The 17,056-nt window shown below is 58.3% G+C and overlaps 2 protein-coding genes across 3 annotated transcripts; both read right to left on the reverse strand.

Moving 5' to 3' along the window:
* Nucleotides 1-797: 797 nt before the first annotated feature.
* On the reverse strand, nt 798-9,473 carry AQP6 (aquaporin 6). The gene is made up of 5 exons (XM_037847967.1): nt 7,886-9,473; nt 3,613-6,281; nt 2,631-2,789; nt 2,359-2,439; nt 798-1,755 (listed from the first exon to the last, which is right to left on the reverse strand). The coding sequence occupies exons 2-5, from the start codon at nt 4,150-4,152 to the stop codon at nt 1,543-1,545; spliced, it is 993 nt and encodes a 330-aa protein (XP_037703895.1). The 5' UTR covers nt 4,153-6,281; nt 7,886-9,473; the 3' UTR covers nt 798-1,542.
* A 1,626-nt stretch (nt 9,474-11,099) lies between these two features.
* Nucleotides 11,100-14,786, reverse strand: AQP5 (aquaporin 5). Of its 2 annotated transcripts, XM_037846210.1 has the most exons (4): nt 14,313-14,765; nt 13,088-13,252; nt 12,585-12,668; nt 11,106-11,800 (listed from the first exon to the last, which is right to left on the reverse strand). In XM_037846210.1, the coding sequence occupies exons 1-4, from the start codon at nt 14,673-14,675 to the stop codon at nt 11,615-11,617; spliced, it is 798 nt and encodes a 265-aa protein (XP_037702138.1). In that variant the 5' UTR covers nt 14,676-14,765; the 3' UTR covers nt 11,106-11,614. The 2 variants fall into 2 exon arrangements, with proteins under 2 accessions (XP_037702139.1, XP_037702138.1); XM_037846211.1 differs by lacking the exon at nt 13,088-13,252 and having other exon boundaries at nt 11,100-11,800; nt 14,313-14,786.
* Between the last annotated feature and the right edge of the window lie 2,270 nt (nt 14,787-17,056).

The following is a 17,056-nucleotide window of genomic DNA, read 5'->3' on the forward strand; positions in this document are numbered from 1 at the left end:
ACAGGCTGTGCTCTGTGACCCTGCCCTCTGGAGCCTTTGGGAGCCCCTCTCCCATCTTGGGACCTCATGGGAAAGGGCCTATCTTTCTTTATGGATTTGGCTCCTGCGTTGCAGGGTACCATGGTGATGGGCACCATAGAGATTAGAAGAACTGACTTTTATTGGCTCGTCTCTTCATTCCAGGGCCCTTCCCTCAACCCCCACGCCCGACATCCACCAGGTTCCCAGGTCAGTAGATCCAGGAGAGGAGGAGGCAGGACCCAGCAGAGCCAATGAAATGAGAGAAAAGCCTCCTCTCTTTTCCCTCCTTCTCCATCATCTTTTTCTCTCTTCCTTCCCCTCCTCCCATTACCAACAAGAATTGTATTCAAAGCCAAAAATTACAGTAACAACAATAATCATCATTTATTGGGGATGTTTTTCTAGCATTTTAACTTCCCAAAGCATTTTCCCATCACTTGTTTGTTTTCACAGCAATCCCTGGGAGAGGATTGTACCCATTTTACAGCTGGTGAAGCCAAGATCCAGACAGCACCCTAAATCATGGTCAGAGTAGATTTATAGCAGCTTTTAAATATTAACAAACCAATTGAGACTCCATTAGTCCTTCAGAAGCACTGGACCGCAAATCTTGATTTCCGGTCATTCTTGGGGTCCTACCATCCTTGGGACATAGTCAACAGCTTTTGGGGGCTCCCAATAGAACTGAGAATCTGGGGCTGGAGCCTGCTTCTTCTGGCCCAGGTCATGGGCTGAGGGATGGGATGAGAACTTCCCTCCTCAGGATCAGTCCTGTGAGTGGGACTGTAGGGTGGGAGGCAGGGCAAAAGCTGGCAAAAGCCCGCCCTGGAAAAGGCCTGTCTGACCCCACATCTGGTCCCTCCGGCAGCCAAGAGCAGGTTCCTCTCTGTGTCAGCTCTTCCCGAGGTCAGGGTCCGGTCCTGAGTGCATGGAGGGGTGAGGAATGACCATCTACTTGGAGAGCAGTCCCTGTCCTCAGGAAGCCCCCAGTCTGATGGGGGAGCCATAGCCCCTGAACCACACCTAAGGGCAGAGAAGTGCCCCTGAGGAGCTCGGTAGACCATCCCAGGGCCTGGTTCTTCTGGGAGCCCTGGACCTCCCTCCCCAAGGTGGGATGAGAAGTGGAGGTTCCCTGATGTCCCTATAGCCATCAGTTTCTTAGCAGAGTGGCTCTCTGGGCTCCAATTCTTCTTACCCCAGGACATGGGGACGTGAAGGCCTAGGGCTCCTGCTGGGGTCCATTTGGTTGAGAGAAGGCAAGGCAATCACGATTTCCCTGCCTCTCTCTGCCCTGTCCTACAGAGAGATGGGGAAGGCCAACGAGGAGGGAACTGGACAGGTACACCCTCCAGATGCTATTTAGAAATGGAGTGCAGGGACAGGGATTGGCACCTCACCCCCACCAATCCTGCTGGGACAAGAGCCAGCCTTCTTCGTCCTCTCTTGCAAAGCCCCCCAGCAAAATCTGAAGTCAGGCCATACAAGGTGTGCTGCAGGCCTGGGAGGGCCAAGGTCCAAGGTCTATGCCGTCTGGCACACGCACTCCATTTCGGTGTTCCCTTCAGTGGGCTTGGATTCTCTCTCCTGGGGCTCCACCCCTACCACTTTGTCCTCCTTCACAGTGCCCGTGAGGATGGCCAGCCGCTGGGCCAGGGTCTTGGTGTCGGGAAACAGGATAAAGTTGTAGATCAGCGAAGCCAGGATGGCCCCCGTCAGGGGTCCCACCCAGAAAATCTGAGGAGGCAGAGAGAAGTGGGCAGCCTGTCCATGAGCAACCAGGATCAGAGGGTGGCTATGGGACCCCAGCATGCTTCCCTAGTGCTGACTTGGTCTCCCAGGAACACTTAAGCTACCCTTAAGATGGCAAATTTGAGAACCAGGAGTTGTGCCTCCCGGGTCATGCAGGTGAGGGGACCCTGCCTTCAGTGGAGCAGGGCCAGGAGCCAGCCTGCCCTCCACTCCTGCCTCTTCCCTCTCGCCTCCCCTATTTCAGCCAGGAGCCCTGCTACTGCTGTGCCATTCTTTGCTGGGGTGTGTGTGTCTATTTCTGTTTGTCTTTTTCTGCACCCAAGTTTTGAAATTGGTCTGGTTGGAGAAATTGAATAAGGAAACAGACAGAACCTAAAGGCCTCCCAATTTTTACCAGACCACTGGGTGCCCCAGGCTGCCAAAGGTGGAAAGAAAGGAGTTACAAGCAAGGATACTTTCCCTGGTCTTCTGAGCTTTGGGAAACCTCCCTCGGGGAGTCAAGATGGTCTCTGTGGAACCTACAGCACTTGTCACCACCCCAACTTAGGCCCCCTCCCCTCCCCAATGACTGCCAGCAGAGAGTCTCACCCAGTGGACCGTGAACTTCCCAATGATGACGGCAGGACCAAAGGAGCGGGCTGGGTTCATGGAGCAGCCGGTGAAGTAGATCTGGGAAGCGAGTGTAGGCTCAGGGTGTGAGGAGGCTTATGGGTGGCCAGGGAGGGGACAGTCACTTTGGCCTGGCTCAGAGCCTGGCCCAGCTTTGACAACTGCAGCACCATATCTGGAGCTGGAGGGTAGGGCTTCCCCAGGGAGAGACCCAGCAGGCACATGTGCACAGCATCCCCTTTACCCCTTACCCCAATGAGGTGGCCCAATGTCACAGAGATCCCAATCATGGTGGCCGGGGAGCCAGATGTCTGACGGCTGTCGGTGGACGCAAAGACACAGAGCACCAGCTGCAGGGTCAGTACCAGCTCCACTGCCACAGCTTGGCCCTCCGAGATGCTGCTCCGGACCTGGGTGAGGGGGTTACGCTGGAGCAGACACACGCTCTGCCCGCAGGTGAGCCCCCCTGGAAATGGGGAACACTTGCCACTTCCCAGCTGCAGGCCTTAAGGAGATGACGCTGCAGAGGAGAGCTGGGCCAGTGGGCTTTGTGTCAGCCCCGGACACCTGCTCTCTGCATGAGCCAGTGCCCCCCACCCCCAAATCTGGCTCAGGCCAGTGGCTCAGGAGAGGGAGGCAGGAGGACAGGACTGGCGGGAAAGGGAAGGCTCAGAGTTGCTGGGCATGCCTGTGTGAGAGGAGACTGGGAGGAGACTGTGGGTAGGAGTGGAAGGAGGAGATGTGGGGAAGTAGGTGGAATAATAGATAATTAGGGGAATCTGGAGGAGTGAGGCAGGCCTCAGAGTGCTGGGAGCCTGGAGGGAGGAGTAGCGGAGAAGCAGAGGAACAGAGGACTTGGAGTAGAGCTTGGGGAGGAAACATGAGGTACATGGAGGGCCCCCTTCCATTACCCTCAGCCCCAGCCCTCCCTTGGCTACCCCTGCCCCTCAATGCCTGATCCTTATACTTGAAGGAGATCCCAGTCCCAAGGAGCCTTCGCATGGTTTCTGCCTTCTCCATCTGTTCTTTGCACCACAATCCTGTTCCTACTCTGCTTGGGCTGAGGCCAATGTCTGATTTCTCTGAGCTCCAGGGCCCGGCCCAGAGCAGGTGTGGAGACATGGGTGAGTTGTTTCCTCCTTCTGTCCCCTCTCCTTGTTTGGACCTCCCTTCTTCCAGCCACGCCAAGTACCCCTGCCCTAGCACCTGCCACCCGCCCCTCCCTGCACCTACCACGTTGATCCCAAAGGTGCCTCGGATGTCCCCTGGCGTGACCCCATAAAGCAGAGCGGCCCCCACGATGGCCCCCGCCAGCTGGGCAGCCACATAGGCCACTGCTCGGGGCAGAGAGATGTGGGAGCCCACGAGGAAGGCCAGTGTGACGGCGGGGTTGGCGTGGGCCCCGCTGGCCTTCCACGAGACCTGCACTGCTACGGCCGTGGCCATATTGAAGGTGATGGCAATCTGCAGCACAGAGGGAAGTGCCGAGGGCCAGCGCAGAGCCGAGCCCACGCCGAAGAACACGTACAGCCCCGTGGCCAGGAACTCGGCAAACAGCGCCCTGCAGATAGCTGTCCAGAGCCGGCGCACCAGCACCCTGGCCCAGCCGCAGCCCGCCTGGCCCCCACTGGGTCCAGGCCCCGGTCCCTCGGCCATCGCCTCTTTTGCTCCGGGGCCTCTTCTGTTTCCCTGTCTCTGCGCCTCCCGGTCTCCACTGGCCTCTGGTCTCTGGATGACCCCGGCTGACCCACTCTCGGTAGGCTTCTCTGCCATCACAAGGCACAGGCCAGTCAGACTGGCAGGGAGCAGGCGGACGAGGTTATGTGTGTCTGGGAGGGCGGGAGGGGTGCGGATGGTGAGGGGGCGGGACTCCCATGCCCGCTCCACCCTGAGTTTACCTGAAAGATTGGGGTGGGGGTGGGGGGCCTGGGCACTGAGCTGGAACCCCCAGGAGATTTTCCAAGGCCAGGCAGGCCTGACTAGTGCTGCGGGCAGAGCCCTGCCTGAGGGCTGTGGGCGAAGGAGCAGCTGGGGCGTGGGGTTCAAGGAAACTCACATCCCAGGGGTCAGCTTAGAGCAAGATCACTCAGACCCCTGGGGCCACAGCCCTCGGAGCCCAAGGCCCACCTCGGGGGTTCCTGTTCTGGACCCCTCTGCCCCCAGGCTCTGCTTCCAAATATGCTGATGCAAGTCTGCACCCCATAAACCCAGATGTGAAATGAAGCTCTCCCCTTCATTGCCACCTACAGCCCCCCTCGCAGAAAGCAGCTGTGAATAGAATAAACTTTACCGAAGACATCTGTGGGGGTTCGCAGGGGGCAGGTGGAGGAGGGTTTATTCCACAGCTCATCAAACCACATCAGATTACATGCGTGCCATCATGTGCCTCTGCTCTTAAAACGGCTGCAGGCTGCCCACCACCGGGAATGTCCACGGGCCCTTCACCCACTGCTCCCACCTCTGCCTTTCCTGCATCCCCCTCCCTTCTCAGCCCCTCACTTCTGGGCTCTCTTCCTCTCAGGGTCAAAGACATTCCCGTCATTTCTCATTCAGTTCAACCATTTTTTGTGGCTATTTGGGCCCAAAAGAACAGCCCCCACCGTTCCCCTTTTACCAACATATCAAGACATTTTCCCTAACAAAGGAAAACACCCCTCTCTCCCTAAGAAGAAGCTTCCCTATGCTATTAAAATAACCACATCTGGGTGCCCTGACCTCACCCCTGGGCATAACTACCGCCCAGTAGATGTTCCCTTGTTGGCCTTGGGCTCCTCAAACAAAACCTGTCTTAAAACAGGCTCCCCCCTTCTCCCTCTGCCCCCATCTCACCTCAGGCAAACGCACCCCTGCTTTCTTCAGCTCAGGTGGTGGTACCTGGCAAGTATCCTTGACCCCCCTCTCTCTCCTACCCCCATCCAATAAAATCAAGTCTGCTGATGCTGAATCGTAAATACTTCTTGACTGTGCCCTCTTCTCACATCCCCTGCTGCCCTACAGCCTTTAACTGGTCTCTCTGCTTGCTCCCTCGCTCTGTTCTAATCAATTCTCCACACTGCAGCCCCAGTGATCTTGCTAAAATGCAAATCTGATCATGCTGCTCCCCTGCTAAAATCTCTTCAAAGCCTCCCTTCCCCTCTGTAAGCTCCGCGCCTGCTTCCAAGGCCCTCTGGGAGCCAGTCCCTGCTCCTCCTGCCTCGCCTCCCCACTCCTTGCCTCGTCTCTTACTCTCTGGCCACATCAAATGGCCAGTGGTTCTGGAACATCCTGTGTTGGTCTCTCCTTGGAGGACAGTCTCCCCTCTTCTTGGAGAGCCCTTTCTACAGATCCAGCCAGATGCCCTGGCTTCTCACCTCTCTCATGCCCTGTGCTCTCCATCCCCTCCCTGGGGACCCCTCAGCCACATCCCTGCATTCTCACTCTCCTCCTCTGCACCCCCTGCACCCCGCATCTGTGCAGCTGAGAAACTGCTGGAGGAAATCGTCCAGCCGTGTAGACTGCTGCCACGGCAAGTCCATGGTCTCCGGCCTCAGCAGGGGTCTCCGCTCTGCTCAGCAGTCCTTACCTGTTCTCCTGAGGCCTGCTTCAAATCGTTCCCCTTCTCTTCAGGCACGCGGCTCACCCTGGCTTTCCTCTCCGCAGTCGCCTGGTCTCCTGTTTCACCTAGAAGGCCACGCCGTCAGACTTCTCCTCCTGCCTCGCCAGCCACAAACTCACCGACAGCTGCCCCATGTCCTCAGCAGCGTCCCTCAGGCCTTGAAGAGGAGGCAGTGCTTCTCCTGTGTCAGTCAGGCCGTCCCTCGTGCCCTTGCCTCCCTTTGAGCTCCAGTGCCGTCTCTTGGCATTCCCAGTCTCATCCGCGGTTCTCACCTCTCCCTTTCTCCGGGCTGCTTCTTTATAAACATCTGGGTAATCAGGGAGTAGTGGGAAGATGAGGGGTTTGGAGTCAGATGGACCCAGGTTCCACTGCACTAGAGCTGTCACTTCCTGGCCACTGGAACTGCTCCGGCAAAGGCCACGTGTGAACTCCTCACCCCTGTGTCCCTTGGCCTGCCATGGCACATGGCACTGCTGACACGTCCTTCTTCTTGAAGGACTCTCCGTTCCCACCTCGCCCGGCTCCCTAAGAGATTCTGCCCAGGCAGCCTCGGTCCTGTCTGTGGTCTCCAGCCTCCCGCCTGCTCCTCCTAGTCTCTCTCCCCCTGAGGGGCTCCACCCCCCCCCCCCCGCAACTGTCCAGGCCAGAACCTGGGAGTCATCCAGAACCTCCCCTCCCTCCACCCATCCCCAATGGGCAGCCAGGTTTCCAGTGGCTCTTTCTCATATCTGACACCTTGCCACCATGCCCAGATGCCACTGGCCCAGCTCGGCCCTCGTCTCCCCCAGGATTGCTGCATCAGCCTCCTTACTGGGCTCTCAGACTACGTTTGTGACCCTCTATACCACTTCCCTTCCCATCACCAGAGGGAGTCTTCTAAAGTGCAAAGCCAATCAGTCACTCCTCTGCTCAAAACCTTTCCATGGCTCCCCATTGCCTCAGGATCAAGTCTGAATATTCGAGTGTAACATGCAAGGACAGCTCTCTCTCACTGCCCACCCCTGCGCCTTTTACTCCTGCCAAATATTTGTAGTTCCCCAAAATAAGCTGAGCCCTCTGCAACACTGAGTTTGGAATGCCTTTCTTTGTCTCTCTTTCAAGACTTTGCTCAATCCCAATTCCTCTATGAAACCTGCCCTTACCCTCTCTTACCACCCCCCACCGCAAAATCAGGGCCGGCTTCATAGAGAAGTTGGGCTTGAGCAGAGCCAGCAGGTGGCTGTGGCTTCTGCACCCTCAGTGCTTCCCTCTGCTGTTCGGTGCAGACTTCCACCCTGCCTGGCAGAGAGGAGTCGTTCAACAAAATGTCAACACATGGAGGAATGTGGCTGGGTCAGCAGGTTCCCTGCCTGGGGCTGTCCCATGGCACCTCAGGTAACTGTCCCTTTCCCCCCTCTCAGCAGAGAGCTTGGTGGACGATACTGGCCTTGCACTCAGTGACCAAGGTAGGAGTCCCACCCAGAGGCTTACTTTCGTACCACCCCACACATCTTACGTAGCCTCAGTTTCTGCATCTGTAAAAAAGGCACCAAACAGCAGTAATACCTAGCTGCTGAGAGCTTTCAAAAAGACAATATGTGCACACACATTTTGAACATGGCCATGTAGAGTATGCCCCTGACCTGTTGCTTACCTTCTGTGGCCTTGGTTTCCCCATTTATAAAATGAGGATAATAATTCTCATCTCCCAGGTGTTGTTAGGAGTAAATGAGCTTCTTTGTAGGAGAGTGGCTCTGAGTCTGAAAATGTTGGCTATTAGGATTGCCCTTCACCTCCCTGCCCCCACAGAAAGGGGAGAAGGCACGCCATTGAGACAGCTGTGGGGACTGGAGCGGGGTGGGGGTGGGGGTGGGGGGGTGGGGGGAGTGGGGGGAATCCCGGTTGCCGTGGCAGGGCCAGGACAAGCCTCACCTGTGGTTCTGGCTCCAGGTCCTGGAGGTGGAGAGGACTAAATGCAGGTCAGCCCCTGACCCAAGCTAGCCTTGCACAGATCCTCCTGGGCCCTGCCTGGTCTGGGGCAAGGCCCTTCACCCCCTGAGGCCAAGTGACCATTGGCCGGGGCTTGGTCTGGCCCTGGATTTGTCTGCCCCAGCCAGCTCCTTCCTGGACCCAGTCAGTACCAGGCTCTGATGCTGAGCCAGCTTTTGATCATGTGCAGAGGCCTGTGGCCAAGGCCCCACGGCTGGCTGCCTAGGGCACGTCTCTGGGCTTCCCAGGCTGGTGGGGTGGGCATCTTCTCTGGAAGGTGTATGGGACTGTGCACAGGGGCGATGAGAGCTCTGGCTGAGATGCTCTCAGGGCTAAAGGAAGGGAGGAGGAGCCAGAGGGAGAGGAAGGAGAGAAGAGGAGGGAGAATGAAACCTGACAGAAAGGGAAGGGATTCAAGGTGGCTTCTGTTGCATTATCTGACAGATCCCACAAAACTTGGAAAGATAAAGAGGATTGACATCTCCATCCACACTTAACAGATGAGGAAACAGAGGCTCAGCGAGGAGCAGGAGATGTAATCTTCCCAGCCCACCTTCTTCCTGTCCATCCATCTGGTTAGCAACCATCTGTCCACTCTCGACAGATATGGGGGTATCTGTTGAGAGTGGACATGGGGAAGATGGGGGGGGTCCTCTTCCATCTCTTAATCCCACCATCACATCTACCTTCTTACCTGGTGGACACTGGCAGCCCCTGGGGAGGTGGGGCCAGTGAGGATATGTCCTACAGGAGAATGGAGGCTCCTCCTGGGTTCAGCCTTCAGGTGGAGCAGAGGGTCATACAGGTGACTGAGGCTCCTGGGCAGTGAGAGTGTGTGTGTGCCTTCTGAGAACATACAGAGCCAGGCTCCTAGGTCTGGTACCAGAGTGGCCCTGTGCAAGTGATGGGGGGGGGGTGGATGTTGAGTGTGGGTGAGCGCTTCTATGCTGATGGAAGGTGATAAACGCACAGAGGAAACTCAGCAGCCCCTTGGGTACGACTAAGGGTAAGCCCCAAACCTGAGATGTGCGGGGTTTGCGTGTGTGTGCTCACACGTGAATGTACAAGTCTTTGCGAGCTCACAGATCCATACAGAGAATGGAAGATCAAACACCAAGGTGCACAGCACCCCCTGCTGGTCACACAGCCACAGCTGCTTGCAGCTTGTCAGCACAAAGCCTAAGTCCCACCCTGGCCCACTGGCCGGGCAGCTCTCACCTGGAGAAGCTCAAAGCCTGTAACTCCCTCTGAGTGGGCGCTCCATCCCACCCCCAGGGGTCTGTCTCCCATGCACCCACCGTTTTCACCCTGTCACGCTCACCCTCAAGGACCATCAGAGAAAGGAGTGTAAGTTGCTGGGCTGGTGGGAGAGGACAGTCTCCCAAGTCGCTGTGTCTGTACCAGCGTCTTCTGGAAACTGAGGGTGCAGGACCCCATTCTCTCCTGCACCCTCTCTTGGAGAGTGGGGTGGGGGTGGACTGGGGGCAAGCTGGTTCCTGGTGGCCCCAGGGGACCCCAGCCTGAGAGACTTCCTGTGTCCTCCCCCCCAGCCCCATCCCCCACCCCCCCTGTGACTAGAGCCCAAGACCCAGGACTCTTGGCTGAGGAAGCAAAGCTAATGCGGATTTGGCGGACCAGGACCCCCCCTGCTGGCCAGAGCTGGCACTTGCAGCTCGACTCCCCCAAGCCTGGAGGAGACGGAGCTCCTTTTCTGGGGTCCGGAGGTTCTCACACACACGGTCCTGTGGTGTTAACTGAAAGCCCAACGGGAAGGGCAGGGGCGGTTGCAGCCCTCGTTTACAGATGTGGAGACTGAAGTCTGGAGGAGGGCTGGGATCTGCCCCTCCTCATCCCTAGCCCCTGGGGCTGATCGTCACCAGTTCCTTTGGCCCTACCGGCCCCTCCTCTTCTGAGGTTAAATTGGAGACCCCGGGGAGAGGCAATACAGGCAGAGAATCCGGAGAATCTGGAGGTTAGGTTCACACACTCTCTGGGGAGCACAGGCTCAGAGGTGGGGTGTGGCTGGGGCCCCGGGCAAGGCAGGTATGTGTGCTGGTTCTCTTCACACGAGCCATCTGGGCACTCACTCTGAAGTACCTTACCCTGTGTGAACAAGCAGTTTACTTCCAAACATGAGCTCATTTTATCCTTGCAACAAACCACGAGGTAGGTAAAATCATCCCCATTTTACTGACGAGGCAATTAAGGCTCAGAGAGGTTAAATATGAGACCCAAAGTTGCACAGCAGGATTCATTCTTGGTTTATATGACTCCAAGCTGTGCTGTGTCCTCAGCTGCTCATTTACAGGGCCGAGAGCCTTAGATTCCCAGGCTTTTCCCCACAGAAAGCTGCATCCCCCTCCCTCATCTCATCTGGTCCCTACAATAACCCTGTGAGGGAAGCATTTTTTGTCCCCATTTTACAGATGAGGAGACAGAGGCTCAGAGAATTTAAAGATTTTGCCTAAGGTGTGTCAGGGCAATGGAACAAGGGGCAAGCAAGGGCAGAACTACAGATCCAGAGGGGAGGATGGTGGGGACACTGAGGGGCAGAGGCGGGAGGAGGGGACCAAGAAAAGAGCTGGACTGGGTTGCTTCTGTGGTGGTGGTGGTGGGAGTTACTCCACGTGAGCACAGGCTCCCTAAAAGACACCTTTTGAGATGCAAAGTACAGAGAAGGCAGTTCAGGGTGGTGACTCCTCGCCAATGACAGAACCTGGCTGGTCACCCCGTTGGCATCTCAAGGGGCTGCTGGCCGGTCCACTTCCCCTCCACCCTGCCTGCCACACCCTGGTGCTGGTGCCAGGCCCTCCTCAAGTGGCAGGGACTTGACATAGCTGAGGTGGGAGGGGTGAACGGGGGGGTGATGCCAGTAAGGACCCCTCCTTCTCCGCTCCCACTGCCACCTCCTTGTTGACCTCTAGCTCTATTTCTAACTGTGATCTCTCTCTCTGCCCCGGTTCTCTGACTCTCCAGGTCTCCTCTGGCCTCTGCTTCCCTTATCTTTCCTCAGAGGACTTGTCCTGGATTCCCCTTGTGCCCTGTGGAGACTGTAGGAGGGACAGTGGGATGACAGAGAGGAGAGGTGATGGGCCAGGGTGTCCCAAGGAGAAGCTTCAGGAAGCGATGGAGGCAGAACACGAGTATCACTGGTTTATTGGGAAGCCCCCACCCCTCCACCCCCATCACCAGCAGCCCGACCCCACTCATCCTTGACCAGAAATAAATAAGGGGCCATTCTTGAGCCAGTCTGTTTCCCTCCTAAGGAGCTGTGGAGAAGGGTCCACCTCTGCTGTCCTAGGGGCTTGGAACCCTCTGGCTCTTGAGTTGGGGCTGGGGAGGGTGGAGGTGCACACTGAAGGTCACCCCTTCCCAGCCTGGGAGCTTGGCACTGTGCTCATAATCTCTGAGTCTCACCTCACAGCCACACCGTCTTCCCTGTCCCTGAGAGACCTCTTCCCCACCAGACCCCAGCCCCTCGCCCCTGCCCCGGGAACCCTGTCACGGAGCCCTGCTCCCATCCCTAACTGTGCAGCCTGGAGAGCCAGCACCTCCTCCCCAGCCAAGAGGACCCAGCTGTGGGGGAAGGAAGCTTTGCTGTCAATTTTTTTTTTCTTTTTTTATTCCCCCTGTGGCTCAGGGGCTGAGGGGCTGGCCCCTGCCTGATGCCGGTCAGTGGACGGTCATCTCCATGGTCTTCTTCCGCTCCTCCCGCTGCTCCTCCCAGTCCTCCTCGGGCTCGTAAGTGCCCTTGATGACGGCCACACGCTCGCTCATGCTCAGGGAGTTGGGGAAGAACAGGTAGAAGTAGAGGACGGCAGCCAGGACAGCCCCCACGATGGGCCCCACCCAGAACACCTGGTGGAGACGGGGCGGCCGTCAGGGGGCTGAGCCCCTGGCCTCAGAGACCAGGAGGACAGACCACAGGCCCTCAGAGCAGACAGACATACAGCCTCCCAGGCTTCCAGAGGGAAAGACCGCCCCCATCTCGGAAACAGATACACTGATGCCCTCCTCCCTGATGATAGAGACATGGACCACCGAGGAGGCAGACAGACAGATCCCCAGAGGGACAGGCCCCCTCCAAGTCCACCTAAAGAGAGACAAATAACCTTTCAGAGGGGACAAACACAGATCCTCAGAGAGACAGACCCCCACCCCACACACACACACACATAGGGCCAGAGACACACAGACGCTGGAGAGAGAAGCCCTGAGCTCTTAAAGGAGGTGACAGACAAACTGTCCAAAGGGACAGACACACAAGAAGACTCTCCCAACCCCCTCAACAGGGATGGATAAATGAAACATCAGAGAGGAAAAACACACAGACCCAGAGGGACAGACACAGAAACCTCAAAGGAGATCAACACAGACACAGTCCCCTTTCCCCAGAGGGACAGAAACACAGACACCACCCCCACCCCCCACCCAGGGTCCGCTGTCCCCAAGGCCTCAGGCCATATGACTCCATCCCGGCCTTCACTCTGGCTATAGCCCATCCCCTACTGTGTCTTCTCACCACCCACTGCCCCCGGGCCCCACCCCAAGCTCTGGGCCCACAACATCCAGAAGGCCCAGTCAGCCCTCAGCTGCCACGGGTCGGGTTGCTGGGGCGCTCGGCGACAGGAGCCAGACTCACCCAGTGCGTGGGGCTGAACCGCTTCATGACCACTGCGGGGCCGAAAGAGCGGGCTGGGTTCATGGAGCAGCCGGTGAAGTAGATCTGGATAGAAAGAGAGAGGTGGTGAGGAGGGCAAAGTCCTCATCCACCCATGCATGAGGGCCCAGGGCTCTCCCAAGGTCATGCAGCAATTGAAGGCTTCTGTCAGGACTTGAACTCAGGTCTCCTGATTCCTCAGCTGGCAACCTTGCCCTTCTGGGATCCCAGCTGTCCAGTTAACCATAGAAGCCTCCTCTCTTTTCTGTCCTGAACTCGGGCGTGGTTCCCTGCCCCTACCCCACCTCCCACTCACTCCCATCTCTCCTCAGCCCAGGGAGAAGTTTTGGGGGGGAATAAGCTTAGGGCCCTGTTGAGCCAGAGTCCAGCAGTCCCAAATCAGGGCCAAATCCAGGGCCAGAAGGTGCCGCTCTGTTGGGATCCTCCCAACCCCCAACTCTGCTCCTCCTGGCAACCCCACTCACCCCCACGAGATGGCCCAGTGTGACAGAGAGGCCGATGGACACGGCTGGGGTGCCCACGGGGCTGGTGCGGCGGGAGTCAGTGGAGGAGAAAATGCAGAGTGCTAGTTGGAAGGTCAGAATCAGCTCCACCACCATGGCCTGGCCTGGTGTCGTGTTGTTGTTAAGCTGTGAGGGGAGGGTGGGTTAGGACACCACAGCCACCCTGCCTTCTTCCAGCTCTATGGCAGGGGGCTTGGCAGGGCCTTTGGCCTCTGAGGGGATGTAGAGCCCAAGTACCTGGAAGGGGGACGTCCTGAACCCCACACAGTTGGCAAAGGCAAGCCCTGTGCATGTCACCTCTGAGAGGCCATTTGCAGAAGAGACTACGCACTTCACAGTTTGCACACAGCTCAAAGCTAGGGGCTGTGGCCAAAGGGCAGAGTGTCCTGTAGATGGTTCTGCTCAGCTCCCCACCCCCACAAGCTGGCATTTCACCCTCCCTCCTGTGGACGGCTGCCCAGTTTGCCTACTGCGCCCCCTACCCCGGCTTCCTGCCTGTGCCTGACCTGCTGCCGCTGCCAAACTCAAACCCGTCTCTCCAGTGTGGCTGACTCACTGCTTGACAATGGTGGAAAAAATCCTCCTCTATGTTTGATTAATGAACCCAGTGCATGGGACATGGGGGCTGAATCTAGGGCTGTGGGAGGAGGGAGGCAGCAGGGAGGCAGGAGCGGGGACGGAATGGAGGAACCAATATTCAACAGACACCACTATGGACTGGCCCCATGTTAGGGGGCTCCCACGCATGGCTTCTAAAGGTCATCTTTTCGATACCTACTGGGCATAGATAACCATCCCCGTTATGGCTAAAAAAAAAAAAAAAAAAAGTACCAAGAGGCTAATGTTAACCAAAGCAGGACTACAACCCATTTGTTGCAGATGGTTCCATTAAACTATGCCCCTGAGGGACAGAGAGGAAATGTGAGGGGGCTGAGAGGGAGGTAAAGCTCTCAGAGATGAGACAGGGAAAGGAAGAGGGCAGCAGGCATCAGGAGAGAGGCCAGGATGGGACATCAGAAAGGGAGGGAGCAGAAGAGGGTAGATGAGGACCAGAGAGGCTGAGCCAGGGCACACACCAGCCTGGCCTGGCAAGGGTGTGTGCCCATTCTCGAGTTCTGGCTAGAGGCCTGGCCAGGAGCCCACCACCAGGGTCCCTCCGCCCCCACCCCAGCCCCGGGGCACTCACGGCGTTGACAGCCAGATGGCCCCGGGCATTGAGCGGTGCCAGCCCGTAGAGGATGCCCGCCCCGGCAATGGCGCCCACCAGCTGGGCCACCACGTAGAAGACGGCACGCAGCAGCGAGATCTGGTTGCCCACGAAGAGGGCGAGGGTGATGGCGGGGTTTATGTGGCCGCCGCTCACGGGCCCCAGGGCCTGGACCAGGGTGCCTATGGCCAGGCCGAAGGCTATCGCGATCTGCAGGACGGTGGGCATTGCCGACGGCCACTGGAGGGCCGAACCGAGGCCGAAGAAGACGAAGATGAGGGTGGCCAGGAACTCGGCGAACACAGCCTTGAGGAAGGCCACGGAGCACACCTCTTTCTTCATGGTGGCCGCGGGCGCCCGGCGACGGCAGCGGCGGCGGGGGGGGTCGCCCGTCGGGGCGGCGGCGGGGACGGGGGCGGGGGGCTGGCTCTTGGGCGCAGGGCGCTCTCCCGCGCCCACTCCCTGCCTGGCGGCGTGGCGCGGGCCCGGCAGGGGCGCGCTATATAGAGGGCGGGCGCTCCCGAGCGGGGCGAGCGCGGGGGGGCAGGGGGCGGCTCCCGCGCACAGGGGCCAGCCGGGAGGAAACTTTGCGGCCGCCACCCGCTCGCCTCCCGGCCCCGCCCCGCGCGCCCCCAACCCGGGGCAGCCGCGGTGCCGCCGGGGCCACGCGACCCAGGCGGCGGTGTAGATGGGCCCCGCTGACCCGGACCCGCGCATGGCGTGCTCCCAGACGGCTCCCGCGCTCTCCTGCGCGCCCTTCGTCCCTCTCACCCGGCTCGCTGGGATTCTTTGCTCAGTCTGAACTCTCCCGTCCGACCTGGGACTTTATCTTCCCTTTTTCTCCCCTTCCATTTCTTGGTCCAGCTCCTCCTTTCCCTCCTGCGCACCGGCCATCCTGACCCGGCCGCACGCCCGACTGGGCTGGAGTGATGCGACTCCCTGAGCAGCGCGCCACTCAGCATCCTGTCCGCTGGTGGCGGGGGCGGGCGGTGAGGCTGGGTGGTGCGGGGCGGTCCGGCGGTCCTGGGCCTCTCCCTGGTCTGGGGCATCTGGGAAGGAGTAGGCGCCGTGCCATCCCGCCGTGTGCTTGGCCATCCTCGACGCCCGGAGGTCAGGCAGCCGCGGGAGGAGGCGCACCCCGGGAGCCGCCTCGCGGGGGAGGCCGCCCCTCGTCACCCTCTGCCTCTCCCCGGCTGCCGTCTCAGCCCTCCTGGGTCGCATCCCTCTTGGGGATGCCGACGAGTACCCGCAGGAGATGGGGGGTGAGGGGCAGTTCACTTCTTTATAGGAGGGGAGCCGGTACGAACGGGTTCGCTTTCGTTTGGAGCCAGCGTAAAGGCCCTGGGACTCTGGGTGCTGGAGCTGGGTGCGGGGAGGGTGTAGGTGCCTCCCTGTCGGAAGCCCCCGAGCCTCGACCTTCTGAATTCCAACTCTTCCTCCTCCCTCTCTTTCCCTTAGTTTCCTCTTCTGCTAAGCCCTCATTTAGACTTGGTTTCTTTTCCTGGCCGTCCCTTTGCCTCTCTTTGTCTCTCTGCCTCAGTCTCTTATTCTCTCTTTCTGTCTCTCTCAGTCTGTCTGTCCGGTGCTCACTCTGTCTCTCTCCCTTTCTGTTTCTCATCTCAGCGTGCCTCAGGCCCTTGTGTGCTTTCTCCTTCTTTCTGTCCCTCTCACTCTTTCTCAGCTTCTCTGTTTTTTCCTTCCTTCCCTTTTCAGTGTGTGCTCTAGTCTCACTGCCTTCTCCACCCCCCTCTGTTTCTCAATTTCTCAGTTTACCTCTTGGTTTCTATTTCCTCTCTCCTTACCTTTTCCCCAGCCTCTTTTCATTTCTGTGCTTTTCTTTATTCTGTCTGTCTCTACGTCATTTTGCATGTCTGTCAGTTTTACATGTTGTCTTTTCCAGTATCGCCAAAGTCTAGTCCCCTTCCCCACCTCCCGACTGGGTGATTCTCTTTTCCAGTTCCCAAACCTCATCTTCCTGTTCTCTCCCCTTTCCACCATTCCTCCCTCCTCTCCCTCTTTCCATCCCCACATGTGGCATGTGGGGAATGTGGCTGGAGGGTTCTCCCGGGCTTGGAGGAGGGGCAGGTATCCACTCCCTGGATCCCTTGAGAGGAGCTGCATTGAAGACCCCCATCTCCTGTGTGCTTGGGGGCCGCTGAGCACAGTGCCTGGCACAAGTAAGGCTCAGTAAAGTTGCCTTGTGCTGTAATTGTCATTTTCGAAGTCCCCTTGAGGATTCTGTGTGGAGCTAGGCTGGAGAAAGGAGCCCAGCTGGAAGGTTCAGCACTGGGAGAGAACTGATGTTGCCTCTGTCAGTATGTCAGGCAGGAGCTGAGGGGAGGAGCCGGGAGGAAAGCCAAGGGCTTGGAGGAGCGGGCTCCCGGCTCCGGCTCCGTGGCAGCTAAGAGGCCAAAGAAAACAGGGACCAAAGAAACCCCGCTATTGTTCCCGGCTCTGCTCGGCATTTCCTGCTGGAGTAGCTCCTCCCCCACTTCTCTTCTCTTAAGGCAGGAGGTCTGTCTGTCATTTATTCTGTGGATCCCGTGGCAGAGCATGGCAGCTGTATCCAGGATTTACTTTCTCCTGGGCCTGACACTCAGAGGTTGGGGGTGGGGGGCTACCCGGAAAGGAATAATGACCCTGCTGACCCGGGAGGCCCTTGAGGACCAGGCCCCTTCACTGTTGAACTTGCCCCCAGTCTACTCCCTTCCACCTTCTTTCTC

Source organism: Choloepus didactylus, chromosome 8 (assembly GCF_015220235.1).
Source record: "Choloepus didactylus isolate mChoDid1 chromosome 8, mChoDid1.pri, whole genome shotgun sequence".
Taxonomy (NCBI): Eukaryota; Metazoa; Chordata; class Mammalia; order Pilosa; family Megalonychidae; genus Choloepus; species Choloepus didactylus.